General features: G+C 39.5%; 4 protein-coding genes, 1 long non-coding RNA gene and 2 other non-coding genes across 8 annotated transcripts in view; 4 read left to right on the top strand and 3 right to left on the bottom strand.

The window, feature by feature from the left end:
• The window catches only part of LOC6563984 (protein AF-10), a 29,881-nt gene extending 27,210 nt beyond the window's left edge, over positions 1 to 2,671 (bottom strand). The window contains exons 1-4 of one of the 2 annotated variants that reach the window (XM_032737132.1): positions 2,178 to 2,671; positions 1,910 to 2,106; positions 398 to 1,836; positions 248 to 335 (exon numbers count right to left, since the gene is read on the bottom strand). In XM_032737132.1, coding sequence (XP_032593023.1) covers positions 248 to 335; positions 398 to 1,836; positions 1,910 to 2,106; positions 2,178 to 2,532 — 2,079 coding nt within the window. In that variant the 5' untranslated portion in view covers positions 2,533 to 2,671. The remainder of the gene's footprint in view (positions 1 to 247; positions 336 to 397; positions 1,837 to 1,909; positions 2,107 to 2,177) is intronic. The other variant, XM_032737130.2, reaches the window with a different exon arrangement.
• A 412-nt stretch (positions 2,672 to 3,083) lies between these two features.
• On the top strand, positions 3,084 to 3,364 carry LOC116805410. Its single transcript, XR_004365158.1, has 2 exons — positions 3,084 to 3,117; positions 3,265 to 3,364. It is a non-coding gene; the product is annotated as an uncharacterized LOC116805410 (long non-coding RNA).
• A 2,782-nt stretch (positions 3,365 to 6,146) lies between these two features.
• On the top strand, positions 6,147 to 7,610 carry LOC6563987 (secernin-3). The gene is made up of 3 exons (XM_001989779.2): positions 6,147 to 6,372; positions 6,453 to 6,643; positions 6,717 to 7,610. The coding sequence occupies exons 1-3, from the start codon at positions 6,223 to 6,225 to the stop codon at positions 7,453 to 7,455; spliced, it is 1,080 nt and encodes a 359-aa protein (XP_001989815.1). The 5' UTR covers positions 6,147 to 6,222; the 3' UTR covers positions 7,456 to 7,610.
• Positions 7,611 to 7,783: 173 nt separating this feature from the next.
• On the bottom strand, positions 7,784 to 9,241 carry LOC6563988 (ELMO domain-containing protein 2). The gene is made up of 3 exons (XM_001989780.2): positions 9,150 to 9,241; positions 8,730 to 9,069; positions 7,784 to 8,670 (listed from the first exon to the last, which is right to left on the bottom strand). Exons 2-3 carry the CDS (start codon positions 8,977 to 8,979, stop codon positions 7,970 to 7,972), a joined length of 951 nt encoding a protein of 316 aa, XP_001989816.1. The 5' UTR covers positions 8,980 to 9,069; positions 9,150 to 9,241; the 3' UTR covers positions 7,784 to 7,969.
• A 1,820-nt stretch (positions 9,242 to 11,061) lies between these two features.
• On the top strand, positions 11,062 to 13,241 carry LOC6564076. Its single transcript, XM_032737111.1, has 4 exons — positions 11,062 to 11,166; positions 12,105 to 12,157; positions 12,466 to 12,654; positions 12,733 to 13,241. The coding sequence occupies exons 1-4, from the start codon at positions 11,124 to 11,126 to the stop codon at positions 13,204 to 13,206; spliced, it is 759 nt and encodes a 252-aa protein (XP_032593002.1). The 5' UTR covers positions 11,062 to 11,123; the 3' UTR covers positions 13,207 to 13,241.
• Positions 12,312 to 12,383, top strand: Trnag-ucc. Its single transcript has one exon. It is a non-coding gene; the product is annotated as a tRNA-Gly (tRNA).
• Positions 13,242 to 13,371: 130 nt separating the features above from the next.
• On the bottom strand, positions 13,372 to 13,443 carry Trnag-ucc. The gene has a single exon. It is a non-coding gene; the product is annotated as a tRNA-Gly (tRNA).
• Between the last annotated feature and the right edge of the window lie 1,795 nt (positions 13,444 to 15,238).

Raw genomic sequence — 15,238 nt, 5'->3', positions numbered from 1 at the left:
GAGTAGACAGTGGAGAGAGAGAGAGGGAGAAAGAGAGAGAAGCATGACAGCGCTGGCATTTGACAAGTTGTCGACAAGTGTACAAGATTAGAAGGCGATAATTCAAAGGCAACATTGTGCCCAGCAGACGATAGGCAGAGAGAGTGGGCGAGAGCTGCGCGAAGAGCACAACAAAAATAACTCAAGAGCTGCGCTCTCTTTTTGCTGAGAGTGAAGTAAAAGAAGAAGCACAAAAGATTTGACTCACCCGCTTGGAGCTTTTCTCGATTTCCTTCTCAAAGTCCGTTAGAGGTGTTAAAGACACATGAACATCCTTGATAATATCCCGAAAGGAGCTGCAGAAATAGTTTGATATAATTATAGCTATATTTATAAATATAATAATATATATATTTACCTATTGTGATCATCCAGATTGACGCTCGATTTGGTAATGTCCACTTTTCGTTTTTTGGACACGGTGGAGGAGCTGCTCGACAATTGTGACTGATTGTGGCTTGATGCTGCTGTTGTGGATGTTGCACTTGCAACAGATGTTGCTGCCTTATTGCTGCCACTCAGATTATTGCCTGAATTCGAGCTGAGACCCAGCAAATTGGCGCCACTGTTTGCTGTGGACGAACCAGCGCCCAACAAACTATCCAAATTGCTAGCATTGCCTCCACTGGGATGATCCTTGGCGGCATTATTGCTGCTGCTGCTATTTGCTGTTGCATGCAGCAAATCGTTGCCGTAACCGCCACCTAAATTGCTGGCCAACTGCAGTTTGCCCGCCGCAGTTGTGCTCAGATTCTGGGCATGATTACTGTGCTCATTTATGGAGACAGCAGACATGTTGTTGCCACTGCTGCCACTGCTGGAGACTGCGCCGGGATGACTGCTACTTGCATTGGGCATGCTGCTGCCAGTGGTGCTGCTGCTTGTGGCAAGGGTGTTGCTGTTGCCACTGCTGCTCGCACTGCTAGCGTTTGCAGCTTCTTTAGTGCTGCTCTCCTTGTTCTTCGACGACTTGGAGGATTTTTCGCGTGACGAGGATGAGGATGACGATGAGGACGAGGCGGAGGAGTGGGAAAAACTATTGTTTGTTGAATTGTTAGCGTTATCCTTATCTTTATCTTTGCTGGAGCTGGACTGTTTGCTCAGACTTTTGCTATGCTTATCCTTGTAGCTGCTGCTGGAACTGGTTGCCGATGATTTGCTGCTGGTAGAATTGCTGGATACGATTGGATTGTTGCTGCCACTGCCGTTGCCGCTGCCTGAGCCAGTTAGAGAGGTGCTATTGATTGCATTGCCAGCGGTGACAGCACCACCAAGAACACCACCAACACCTAATGTGGCAGGTCCAGTTAAGCTGTTGTTGTTGCTGCTGCTGGTGTTGGTGGCGCCACTGGCTAGAAAACTGCTCGCAGCTAAAGTGTTGCTTGCAGCAGCAACGCCAGTATTCGACGAGCTTGTAGTATTTTGTGGTGCCGTTGCTGTTGTGGAACTGCTGCTGCTGCTGGACGATGATGATGAGGACAAGGATGATGATTTTCCGGAGGCATTTGATTTGCGCTGCTTTGATGAGGATGAAACGTTGCTGCCAGCACTACCAGCACCTGCACCAGCACTTGCACCAGACGCACCACCTCCCGACAGACTTGAGGAGCTGATGGCGAGTGTGTTGCTGTTGCTGCTACTGGTGCTGCTGGTGGTGATTTTGATGCTTGTCGCTGAGGTGGGTGCCGAATTCATGGTCGAATCGATTTCCTTCTCGGGCGACGAGCACGAATCGGAGGAGGTGTCATGTTGAATGGGTTTATAGGGTGGTATGGTTTTGACGTTACCGCCCTTTTTCTGCAATATATATGACAAGGCATGAGAAGAGAAACGCTGGATGCTCAATGCCAAAAAAGAAGCATATACCCACCAATTTGCTGTAGTGATGCTGACAATATCCACAATACTTGACATTGTCCAAATAGTTGCCAGCCTCCTCGCAGAGCAGGCCCAAACTTTGGGCGCAGGTCACATGAAACTGTTGCTTGCAATTCGCCTTGTTGCACTGCATGCAGGCGCCGACATTCGCCCGATTTGACTTACCAATCTCCTGGCAAATGTAGCAAGCTGAAATGCAGATTAACAAAAATAATTAGCTACTCTCACTCAAGGCTCAACTCAATCCAATTATTACTCACTTTTCGAGTAGCGCTCCTGGGGTATTAGGGTCAGTATGATGGGCTCCATGGTCGTCACATTGCCAAAGCGTATTTCGGGTATGTACAAGGCGCAGACGACATGGGCCCAGCCAGCGGTGTCTGTCTTCTTGAGGGCTCCGTCCCGCGACGGACAAATCTCGCAGCGGACGCGTGAGGTGCGCTCCTGGGATTCACATTTGCGACAATACCAGGGTCCGGTGGGCACTGTAACGATGCCGTAGCATGCCTGATGCACAGCAACCGTACAATTTTGGCCGTCACAGTAGACGAGCGGGTTCTCCGGCCACCCCCGCTCGTCGGAACAAACGCAACAGCCGCCCACCATTTCCTTCATATCGTCCAGCTTAAACTTTTTAATTTTGATCAGTTTGCGATTCAGGTTGGTGGAGTGAATGGTGTCGTCGTTGCTGCTGGAGTCTAACAACTCCAGTTTTGCATTAAGTGATGAAGGAATCGCGTCTGCTTGCACAACACCCACTGTAACAACAAGCAAGAGGTTAAACATATATTATCAAACTGTTTTTCAATTAGAAAGCATTTCAATTTCGAGTTTTTACAACTAATATTACATATTTATAAATATATTTTAGCTGATAGGAAAAACATATATTTAAAGTGTATATCTTATGGTCTTCTATCCATATAGATATACATATTATAGATGTACATATTCACTTTAAGCTATGCCAAAATGGATTCTCCTCTAGAATCCAACTAGATTAATACTACATTTAATTCTTTTATATAATTCTTTTTAGAATTACTATATGTATATCTATAATGTCCATTTAGACATACGCATAAATCTATCCTATCTATCTATTTATTTATAAATATGTAACGTTATATTTATGTTTTCTCTGACTATAGATTCTTAAACTAGTTTGAAAGCGCATCTTAAGTGACCTAAACAAACCTGGTGAGCCTGATTAGTAACCAAATCGATTAAATTTCAATACGTATTCCTAATATTCATGTGCAGAATATGTGAATACCAAACATACATAGCTTTTATGATGATATTAGAAGTATAACCAATTTCTTATTGATTTTGCATTATAATCAGATAAACGTGCTGCCAGACAGAGAAAAACTATGGATATAAATGATGGACAAAATGGCTTCCTTGATTACAATCCTTAATAAATCAATAATAAAATATTCAATTCAATATCCGATTTAAATTTTTCTTGATGCTCACCAGAAAAGGATTATTGTCGGTCAATTGACACGTGAACGCAGTTGACCAATCTCAGGCAGCGTGTTGAGCTAAAATTAAAATTACAAAAATAGTGCTTAATTAATAAGCAAATCAGTCAAGTCATGCAAAAAGTGGGCGCAAGACAGAAAACACAACAAAGTCCTTGAATCGACTCATCGATGACAAGTGTTATCGATATTTAGCTCTATCTAATTTGCAGTTGCATTTGCATTACATTTTGCAGGTGCCGTTCGCAAGGTCATTCGGCGAATACATAATCAAAAAGTAGCAACAATAACAACAACAAGGGGCAGGCCGGTTTATTTACTAAATAATACTTATATTGTGCGTCAGAGTGAGATAGCATAAGCGTACACTTCACACATAACACACACATTTCTCGATTCTCTTTGCAAAACACACAAAACACGCACGCACACACATACACTTATATATATGCACACACCTACATACAGAGGAGAGTTCTCAATGTCAAGGTATATTTTGTTTTGCGCCCGCCAACGCACCTCATATAACTGTTCTTGTTGTTGTTTTTCTTGTTGTATTCAAGTTTGATTGAGTGTACACAAATTATGGCGATAAACACAATAATCTAACCCCGTAAAAATACCAACAAATTTTGGTTACGTGCGCTGAGCGATCACACACAAATACACTCACATGCACACACACACACACATATATATATATATTTATATATATATATACGGATGAGCATTCCACTGTGTTTGATTGGTTCATTGAACTTGCCGTTGTCCACAAAATAAAATGTTGGTTTTTTTCTTTCTTTTTTTTGTGCTGTCGATGTAAACAAATTCACAATCGAAAAATAAAAACAATGTAAATGCATTTTGCACCACAGTGCAACATTTTGTTTAATTAGTGTGAAAATTATGCAGAAATGCATATTTGGGTCGCATTTGCACAGATTTTGTAACAACAACAATAATAATAAAACACAGTGGAGTTGCCTTCTTTCATTCATACTTTGTATATGTGTGTGCACGTATATATGCGGGTGTCTCATTGTACCGTTATTGGGTCAACGTGTTGCCAACTGCCGAAAACGCAGCGCCAGCAGCGATGGGTGCGTTGCCAACTGCTCGCGAGAACAGCAACATTATCAATGTGTAAGTGTAAATAAAAGAACTAAACACATACACACACACACACTCGCATACACATATTTAAAACGAGGCCGCGCAGCACGCAGCTTTTGTAATGTTTACAATACGCGAGACGATGTAGGAGTAGGGGGGCAGGGGAGGGTTGGGTGGGGGAATAGCGGCAGAGCAATGCACTTTCGACGAGAACAAACAGAGACAGATACACACACATATACGCAGATATAAATGTGTGTGTGTAAGGCGAAATGCCGCATTGGGGGAGGAATGTAACGGCACTCTCTATATACACATATAAATATACACATATTTTCATCACACAGCATAGATGCTTGGAAAAAAACGGGGGCTGCAATTGGGAGTTGGAGCGAATTCGAGTTGCTGGTGGCGTGTGGCAAGTTGCGAGGGTGGTTTGTGTTCCGCTTTCACACTTAAAGCACGCCGCATTGAATTGAATTGAATTTCAACCAGTTTTTTCCCCCACATTAATATGAAATTTTTGTGTGTGTATACGCAAAGCTTAAATTTATTGATTTTACTGCGATTTCATCTAAATTGAAATTTAAAAAGCAGGATGAAAATATAAACCAAACACACCAACAAAAATTTTCAAAATAAAAGGAAATAAACAAATATGGAAAATGTATATAAAAAAACTAGTTCAGACAGACAGAAAAACAACATCAAAATGCGCGCGGTCAACAAAGTGGTCAAGCAACGCGAAGCGGCACACAAACACACAATCACACACACACACACACACACACACAATATTTATACTCCAAATTAAAAAGCAATGTAAAAAAGATCCGTTTTAGGGAGCGGCAGCCGAAATTCTTTGCGATTTGCGTTTTGTCATATTTTTTTCGGCATTTTCTTATTGGGAATATTGATTTTCTTTACCGCGAGCACTTTTGTCACTTTTTTTTGCTTTGCTTTCCAATTTGCACAATTTTTGTTTTGCTTTCAATTTTGGGAGTTGCCAGGTGTGTTTTATTTTTTGTGGGGGTTTGGGGGTTTTCTTAGCCGGACAGCGACCGTTTGAGCCGCCCACAACTTACAACGCACGCAAGTAAAATAATCAACACACACACAAAAAAAGGCGCTGAACATCCACCAGCAACAACAACAACAACAACGGGAGTATGCACGAGTATTTACCTTGTAACTTGTTTGTTGTTGTTTCGCTCGCACGTCAAACCAAGTCGATATTACGCCCGAATGAGACAACAACACCTGCAATACTGAACTGAACTGAACTGACTGCTGCTGCTGTATACAATTGCAGTTTGTCGACGGCGTTTTCGGCCAACACTTTTACCGACGCTTCGCAGCTAACTTGACCAATAGCAAAAATATTATATTTACAATGTTTTTTTTGCTAGATATTTGACTTTTACAACGATTTTAGATCAGTGCGGCCGTGACTCGCAATGGTAAACTTGCAAGAACAAGAGAAGAAACAATCGATAATATTGCAATGCAATCGATTTGTCCATTATAAATTAAATCAAGTTGGCAGCACGCGCGCAACGAGTATTTTTGCGTGTGCAGCCAACATCACGCCATAAATTTAGTTAACAGACTGTAATTGCAACAGCTGTTTGCGAAAAATCAATTTTTTGCAAGTCCAACGCTGTCTGTGCATATTTCATTTGAATTAAAAGTCAAAAGAATAATGTCCACCAATGCTGACTGTTTCATTGTGTTGCCCACAAATTGTGCAAATGGCTGTTTAATTCTAGGTCGCAACGCTGACGATGCGACAGCGGTGGGCGTGGCCACCGAAATCTGTTACTATGATGTCAGCGATGTGCTCGAGGGGAAGGTAAGCAAAGAAATGAAAAGAAAAGAAATGAAAAGAGAAGAAAAAGAAAATCTCGATTTAAATGAGTCATCCCATGTCAGACTGATGGCGGCGCTGCGTTGGAGCCGGTTGGCGATGCACAACGTGTCATATTGCAGAAACCCAAGCCTGGGCTGTGGGGCGGCGACTTTGGAGCGAATGAAAAAGGCGTGGCTATCAGCCTCAGCTGGAGTGGCGGCGGCGAGGAGCAGGCAACAGACACCGATTGCCTGCTGGGCACCGATATAGTGCGGTATATATATAAATATATATATATGTATAAATTTATAATTAGGCTAACTAAAATCGATATCTTTCTCCTGCAGCATTGCTTTAGCTGCTTGCCAGCAGGTGGAGGATGCCGTGGATCGAGTGGGCGAATTGGTGGCCAAGCACAGTGGCGACAATGCCAAGCTGAACTTTATCGTTTGTGATCCGACAGCTGCCTGGCTGCTGAGCTGCGCCGGCAAAGTGTGGGCAGCTGAGAAGTTGCAGGCCAGCTGGCTGCGTTTGCCCAGCGGTGGTTTGACTGTCACCGATAATGTGGACAAATCCAGTGAGGGCTTGGATAAGTCAGCTAGCTTTGCGGCTGCTCATGATGCTGAGGCGCAGGCGCCGGCGGCGGATTGGTGTGGTCCCAGGCCAGCAGGCGATGGCAACTATACACAACAGGATATGTTTGAGACGCTGCGCTTAGCCAGCGGCCTGGGCTCGCGGGCGGCCAATGTGTCCGTCTTGAGTGGTGGCAAGGGAAGTGGTGGCTCTATATCGTGCCACTGGTTCACCGGGACACCCAATGCCGCCGACTCTGTGTTCAAGCCGTTTGTATTTGCGCCCAAGCCGCGCATTTCACCACTGACCCAGGTGCAGGCGGATGCGGAGCAGACTTTGTTGCACAGTTTGCATGGCAATCGGAAGCCGGCTGCTTTGGAGCATTTGCGGAGCTTGGAGCGATCCTGTGTGGATGAGTTGAACAATTACTTTTCGATACAGGATCATGCCAGCGATGAGCTGGACGAACTGCTCAAGGATTGCGTCGAGGCCGAGGTCAAATTCTATCGCTAAATGCACTCAGACACATATATATATATATATATATATATATATATAGATATATACAGATATATTTATTGATATTCAAAACTAGCTTGCAAACCCAACTCGACAACGCTCCAATTTGATATATAGTATTCATAAGATTATGCTTAGGATATTCGTCGGAATTGATTTCATTTTTGTGAATTTTCCAATTTATTATTTATTGACTTTTATGTTTATTGCTTTTGCGTCGTGATATTTAAATGATTTTATTTTCGTGTTTAACGTGCAATCTCGACCTTGATCTGTTTTTGAAGTATTATGCTTGTCATTCCAAAAAAAAAAAAAAATATATATATATATATTTCATTTTTAGTTGCTTTTATAATATATAAAATATACATATTAAACATACATACATACATACATATATATACTATATATATAATATAGCTCTCTCAAATAAACGCATCAAATCTGCATTTATAAAAAAACCAAAATCAATTCTAAATCACAATTACGATAATATTAATAATTATAATTAGACGGACTCAACAACCAAATTCGTTTTGAATATTGTGCTCTCATTGTGCAGCGCCTCCAGTTTGGTGATCTCGAAGGCCTGATACACCTCCCGGAAGTCCATAATATTCCTTGGCGAGCTCTCCATCCAGAAGCGATCGAACTCAAAGAACAGATAGCAATACAGCTTGTGGAAATCCTCCAGGGTGCTGAAGCTCTGCTTGTGCTGCGCCACCTGATTGTAGAAGTGCGTCTTCGCCGCACCCGTGCGCAGCAGATTGTATGCCAGGGCGGTGAGATTGATGCCCACAATGGCATAGGTGTAGCCTAGTGTTGGATGCATCGAGTGTAGCAGAACATGCTTCGCTGCATCGTTGTAGGCGCTCGCGAAATACAAGAGATTGTCCAGGCCCAGCATGCCCATGCCACGGAAATCGGTCTTGGGATCATCGCCCTGGAAACCGATCTCTTGCCACTGCTTGGAAATGCGACCCGTTAGCGGGGTTTCCGGCATTAGGAGTTGCCACAATTGTAGCAGCTTCTGCTCATGTTCCAGATTCTCCGAGTCGTAGGCCTCGGAGCGCAGTTCCTCCACCTGATGCATGAGGCGCTGATAGCCCCAAATGGTCGTCACACAATTACCAAAAAGCCGCCCAAAATCCGGATGCACATTGCTCTTGATGCGCTTCACGCGGGACACGATGTGAACGGCTCGGGGTGCTGCAACGGATTAAAGATTATTTAAAACTGGAGATTAATTATGCCCGACTCTTCCTCACCGAAGTAGAGCAGCTCTCTGTCTGTGGCATAGGGCGCTCCCTCGTCTAGTTCGAGGAGCAATCCCTTGATTTCGGGCTGATTCGATTGCATCAAGGATGCCTCGATTTGGCGGCATCGCGGCGCGCCCGCTCTTGCCCCATAGCAGATGCGTTGCAGCTCGGAAAGGCGGGTGAAGACGTGCAGGAACCATTTGATACATGGTCGTATATAGCTAAATATAAACGGCAGTATTTTGTCCAAAATAAACATTTTGCAATTGACACTTTTTCTTTCTCTGATCAAATCGAATGTTTCACTTTTGCTTAGCACAGCGTTGTCATGGTTTCCTAAAGTTGTTCTCTACAAATAATGGATTACGTGTTGCCAATAAGCTGTTCTTAATTTTCTTCTCCTTTTTTTTTAAATCTTTAGCTACTTACATTAATGCAATAAATACAATTCCAAGTATACCAACGAGAAATGCTTTTATTTTTTTTTGTTAATAGAATTTCTTCTGGTGGTAGTGCTGTAAAGTCTTATAATCGTATCAGCTGTTGTTCTAAGCGATGCATCTTTCACAACACTACCGCTTCAAATCAATTCAAATTAGCTGCATCTTTAAAAGCAGGGCTTCAAATAGTCAACGAATAATTTAATGTTAGTAATTTGGCTAAAGCGAATGAATAAACTTATGGTAAAACGCTTACCGAATTTTTCACTTTATGCATATAGAATATACCCATCTTCTTTTAAAATTAAACAATAATTGCAACAATTACAACTTTAACGCATTTTTTCTTTTTTTGTTAACAGAATTTCGTTTTGCAGTTGAGTTCAGCTAATGAGTTCTTAGCGATGCATCTTTAGTGCCTCAACCAAACGCAGCTGTCGCATGGATATCTTTTGCAGCAAATAGTCCACAGCGAAGCCATCTTTAGTGCTGTTTGGTATGGATGTGGGTGCCACTTCACCATATCCAGCTCCAATTCCAGCATCAGCATCTTCCTTGTCGGTCTCTATGATAAGCGGCTCAGACACTAAACGTTTCTTATCACCAACTTTCAACCGATCAGCTATCAACTCCATGTGTCCGAGTGTGAACGACATGGACCGCAATTCACATTTTTCAAGTTGCCGTTTTAATCAGACATTCAATGTCGCACCCAGCCATAGAAAGCCTTGGTAGTACTCACTATATATTTAATTAAAGTCAAGCCACTCCAGTTTCTCATGCTCAAGGATAAACGATTTTTCCATTTTATTCACTAAGTCTAAGTTTTCCTTAAGCAGCACAGCATCAAACGAAATGATCTCAGATTCCGAACGTGAAATGTGAAAACTTTTCAGCAAATTATAAATATCGTCAACCTTCCGCTTATAAAACGATATTTGCGCAGGCACACTGTCTGCGGACGCGACTGTGCTTGTGTTCATATTTATGCTTAACGCGCGCACGAGATTGCAGCTAAATGCACAAAACTACCGAAAACAACAACTGCGCCGAGAAAGAAACCGTCTCTATGTACTCAATTGCCCACGCTGCTTATGTACACGAAAAAAGGTTCACAAAAGTTATATCGAAGCAGAGACACACACTAAACGGAGATTGAGTAGCGGATTTCTATTGCACTTATTGTTGTGTCTGTTTTATGCACCTTTGGTTGTTCAAATTAGAGTTTTTTTTTGCAAATTAGTTGACTAATGTTTTGTTTTGTGTTATTGTTTATTAAACGCACTTTATGGTTTAATTACAACGATACGCGAAACACAATGAATCACGTCGGGGTCACCAAATGTTTGCGCTATCAGCTTAGGAATTGGGCTTCTAGTCTAAATACATTCAATAAACCTTATAAAGTGGAAATAACTTAGTGTTGTTAATTGAAAATAAATCTATCAAAAAGCTGATAGCGCAAACAAAAAGCAAAGCTTAAAATACTGAATGAATTAATAAACTAGTTTTAGCTATATGGTTTTCAAGTTATTCTAAAACGATTAATGCATTTCTTTCTTTGTTTTTCCAGAGTTTATGGGCTATATTTATTTTAATTATTTTCCTTAAGTAAATTTACGTACTCTCTTTTTTTATCAATAAAATAAAATATATATATGCATACATATATCATAGATATCATATCATAGATATATGTACATATAAATATCTATTTGCTTGTAAATACGTTTTAGAGAAAGTATTTGAAAATTATTTTCTGTTCAGTTTGATAATAATCGAGATTTAGCTTAGCGATAGAATTGACATACAATGATAAGCCCAAATCACTAGCAGAAGGTAACCAGAGCGACGCCGGATCTGTCAGCAGTGTTATCACCAGCTGCTTTATAGCTTAGTTACAATCGAACAGTTGCAGATAGCGGTTGCGTTTCCATTGCGCTCAGCAAGATAAGGATCCGAAATGAAAACCCAGAACGGCAAACTTTGGTCAACTTTGAACGATGGTACGTGAAGTGAAATAAAACATTTACAAATGTTAAATTTATAGTTTACATTACATGCTGTATGAAAAGGGTGTATACTTTAAATACAATGTATATTACTTTGCGTCTACGATAAGAGTTTGTGTATATTTTAAGGGAAGCAGTCAGCACATAAACTGACGACTAAAAGGGGTCGCAACTAGCACGTGTAACTAGTTGGACTTACGGAGAGATAGGTCCTTGGTTGCGCACAGTAAGTGCGATGATAAAATGAAAGAGTAGACTTGTTTGAATATACTAAGACTCTAAAAGACACTCACTTTATTGAAGAAAAATGCATGGTTTATATACAAAATTTTTAGACGATAATGTTTGCTTAGAACTAGTTATGCTACTTACGGGATTGGGTGTATGTTATTTGCTGTGTATCTGCGCTATCTGCAGCGTTCAACTGGCTTATGATTTATATGAATCTAAGCAATAAGAAAAAAGCTAGACTTGAGGCTGGCACACGTTTAAAGCCACTTACACAATTGTAATTTAATATTAAATAGTAAGTAATATTAAATTTAAGATTATTTACATAGAACAATATTGATTATAAAAGTTGAGTGCGTTTGACTCAATTACATTCGAAAATAGATAATTTCTACGTTCAGCACTGTCATATCTGAAAGCCTTTTATTACAAGTATTTGAACTATGTAAAAAGATGTAAGCACAATGAATTTTGCAAATTAATTTGATGAGCAGATAATAGAAAGCAGAAAAGGGGCTGACTTTACATACATTCTAAAAACATTTATAGTATATGTACTTAAACGTATTTATATGTCTACATGCATATAAACACATTTATTCAACCTCCATCAATCATTTTTGGCCAGAGCGTCTCTCTATACCAATTTTAATAAAAATACGAAATAACATGTTGAAGTATAATATTTAAATATTTAATAGGAAAGTTTGAGCTACGCAGCATGACCTTGTCAGATTTAGAGGAATCGCTTAAAGTAAGTATACACATAAATAATTACATAAATACTACGCGTGTGTCAAATAAAGCAATTTAAGATAACACGAAAACAACAATAAATTGCCACTGGCAATTTAGCAATACATGTTGGAAACGTGACAAAAGCAATTTCGATCGCTATGAATCACGTGGCGTCGGTGGTGTAATGGTTAGCATAGTTGCCTTCCAAGCAGTTGACCCGGGTTCGATTCCCGGCCGACGCAGTTTCGCTTTTTGCCAATTTTTGTTATTTTTAAATATTTATTATTTTGTATTTTTATTTAAAATAATCTTTGCTTATACCAGGTGCTTGACAACGCATTCTTTATAAATGAATCCGTTTGTAAAGGCTGTGAAATTAATTTGCCACACAATTCGCAAGCGCGTGAGGATCTGAAGGAGCTATCCCGAATCACGGCACAGGATGGTGTTTCCTTGTTTGTGAGGCATCTGGAGAGTGGACGCATTGTTGCTGTGGCCTTTAACAAATTGCAGGCAAGTGACGTATTTCAATCTCTAAATAATAATATTAACTAATAAGTGTTTGTTATTTTTATATTTTTCTAAGTGTAGTTTGCTCCACCACCTGGCGAGGATACTTTTTTTGTCAAGTTTCGCAATGAACAGGTGAAAAGTCCCTCGGCATTACGCCTCATGGACTATATGATAGCGGAGGATGCCAAAATCGATGTCCTGGCCGATTACAATATGGATTGCGTTTGTGAGCTAATGTTTTTGGCCACTCTGCCGGAATTTGGACGCCTCGGCTTGGGTACAACTCTGACTAAATACACCATTGAGCTGTCGCGTGACATCCTGCAGGGTGGTCATGCATTGGAGAATGTGGCTGAGGAGTTGCGGGATAAGCGACCAGCGGCAGTCAATGCTTTGTGGACCTCCGAATTTACCCACAATATTGGAAAAGCGGTGGGTTTTAAGGTGCTCAACAAGACGCCTTACACGGAGTTTGAATTTAATGGGAAACGCTTCGATGAACGCATTGGACCCCAGCACAAATTTAGTGAATTAGCTATGTACAAATTGTAGAAAAATTAAACTAATTCACTTTATTGCACAATGTATAATATATTGACTTATTGTTGGCTTAAAAGATTAATGTAGTATGTGATTTTCTTGGGTACAAATTGTAAAAATAAACTTGATTCGAAATAAAATTTAAAAAAAGAGTTTTTAATACAAAAAAGTTAGATGTGCGTCGGCCGGGAATCGAACCCGGGTCAACTGCTTGGAAGGCAACTATGCTAACCATTACACCACCGACGCCTTCTATGGAAGTGTTCACTTATGTGCACTTAAGCAAATGCCAAACTTTCTGCTTTCAATTTATGTTAAAATTATATGGTATGTTAACATATTTTATTAACAGAATTGGGCCCCTTATGTTAACATTGGAACAGACATACGTATGTCAATATTGATTTTCATTTCTGCGTTGCAAAATGTATATTATTTGTATAGGTTTTTATGGGTAATGTTAAATTAAACAATACATTTTTTTTTTTAATATTTGTTAAATATATTTAGCAAAACACTTGAATAACTGGGATTAATAGCTTCTAGATCAAGCAAATTAATGTAATTATTATTGTATACTTGCATTCTTATAAGCCAAAACTTAATTACAAATATAGTGAATTTGTACATTTTTTAAATTCCTCTCGTGAGTTTTATAAGCTCACTTCCCAAAAATTAGTGTAGTAAGTCTGATTTAATTGCAAAATTTATTTATTGATATTAATATGACTTAAATAAAAGTATCTTGCAATGAACTTTTTACTATTCAACTACAACATTTTATATCTGTTCCCAGCAAAATAATTTCTCTATTTATTTAAAACCTTAAGTTTTACATTTTCAAAGTTCGGTACATTTTAAAAATGCACTTGCTTTTTTGAGAGTGGGATGACTGATTTAAGAGCAAAGTTTATTTATAGATATTAGATGCATGTGCTGCTACCCTTAGTAATTTTTGAAGGCTTGAAAAGGTACCCTACGGATTAAGTAGGCCAGCAGAATTAAAAGTAGCTGCTAATGCCGGGGCCAACCCTTCATAAAGCCCATTGTTGATTTCAATTTTTGCACTTTACATAAGAAACGTTGGAAAAAACTGAAACTTTTCAAATGAGATTAAAATTTACACACAATCCACACATCGAGTACTCGGCGAGGCATGCACTCAAGAGGATTTCGCCAGCCTTAATGCTCAGTGTCAACACTGTGGATGAACGTAGACAAGGATCAGCAGGGAAAGGGGCACGGAAAGGGACATGGACAGCAGTGTGATAAGCATTTCACAGCGCCCCGTTTGCCCAGTTTGGTTGTCTACCTCAACAATACATTTTGGTTTTTAATTAGAATTCGAATAATAATAAAAAAAAAAACGAATTGAAAATCGTTGTGCAAAATGACAATGCGTTGAGGTTGAGCCAACCCCTTTCCCCCTCGCAGGCAATTGCGTGTAATGAATGATATAGGGATCGACCTTAGATAGGGTAAGTTCTCATATATAAGTATGTAGAGGCGGTTACGCTTGATTGTGCTATATGACGTGTGCATAATTCACATCTTGGTATCTACCAGAGTATGGTAGCTTCCAGCTACTACTTAATTAACTCGAGCTTTAATTATATAGTAAAACTTTTGGGGAAAAAACTAGCAGGTGTTGTATACTTTAAATTATTTTCCGTTGTATTTTCTCGAATATTGTAACATTAAAATAGTAAATAAACTATTTTTATGTGTTTATTTGAACAGATTAATATCATTTATATAATTCTGAAAGGCAATTTTTCATTTAAAAAATGATCCTTCGATTAAAAAACTATGCTAAAATTGTATATTTTGTAAATATAAAATAAAATTACATTAAATTATTATATAATATACCATATTATAATTATTATGGCATTTGAAAATTATAGCAATTTTTAATGCAGTTATTTATTTATCTTAAACATAAATACAATTATAACATACAAATAAAAATATGTTTTTTGCTTGCTGCTGGAAGGAATTTAAATATATAACAAGTTAGCTATAAAAAAGAGAGCTAAAAGAT

Source organism: Drosophila grimshawi, unplaced genomic scaffold, assembly GCF_018153295.1.
Source record: "Drosophila grimshawi isolate 15287-2541.00 unplaced genomic scaffold, ASM1815329v1 contig_311, whole genome shotgun sequence".
Taxonomy (NCBI): domain Eukaryota; kingdom Metazoa; phylum Arthropoda; class Insecta; order Diptera; family Drosophilidae; genus Drosophila; species Drosophila grimshawi.
The sequence above is the reverse complement of the archived record's forward strand: the minus strand, read 5'-3'. Positions and strand labels throughout refer to the sequence as shown.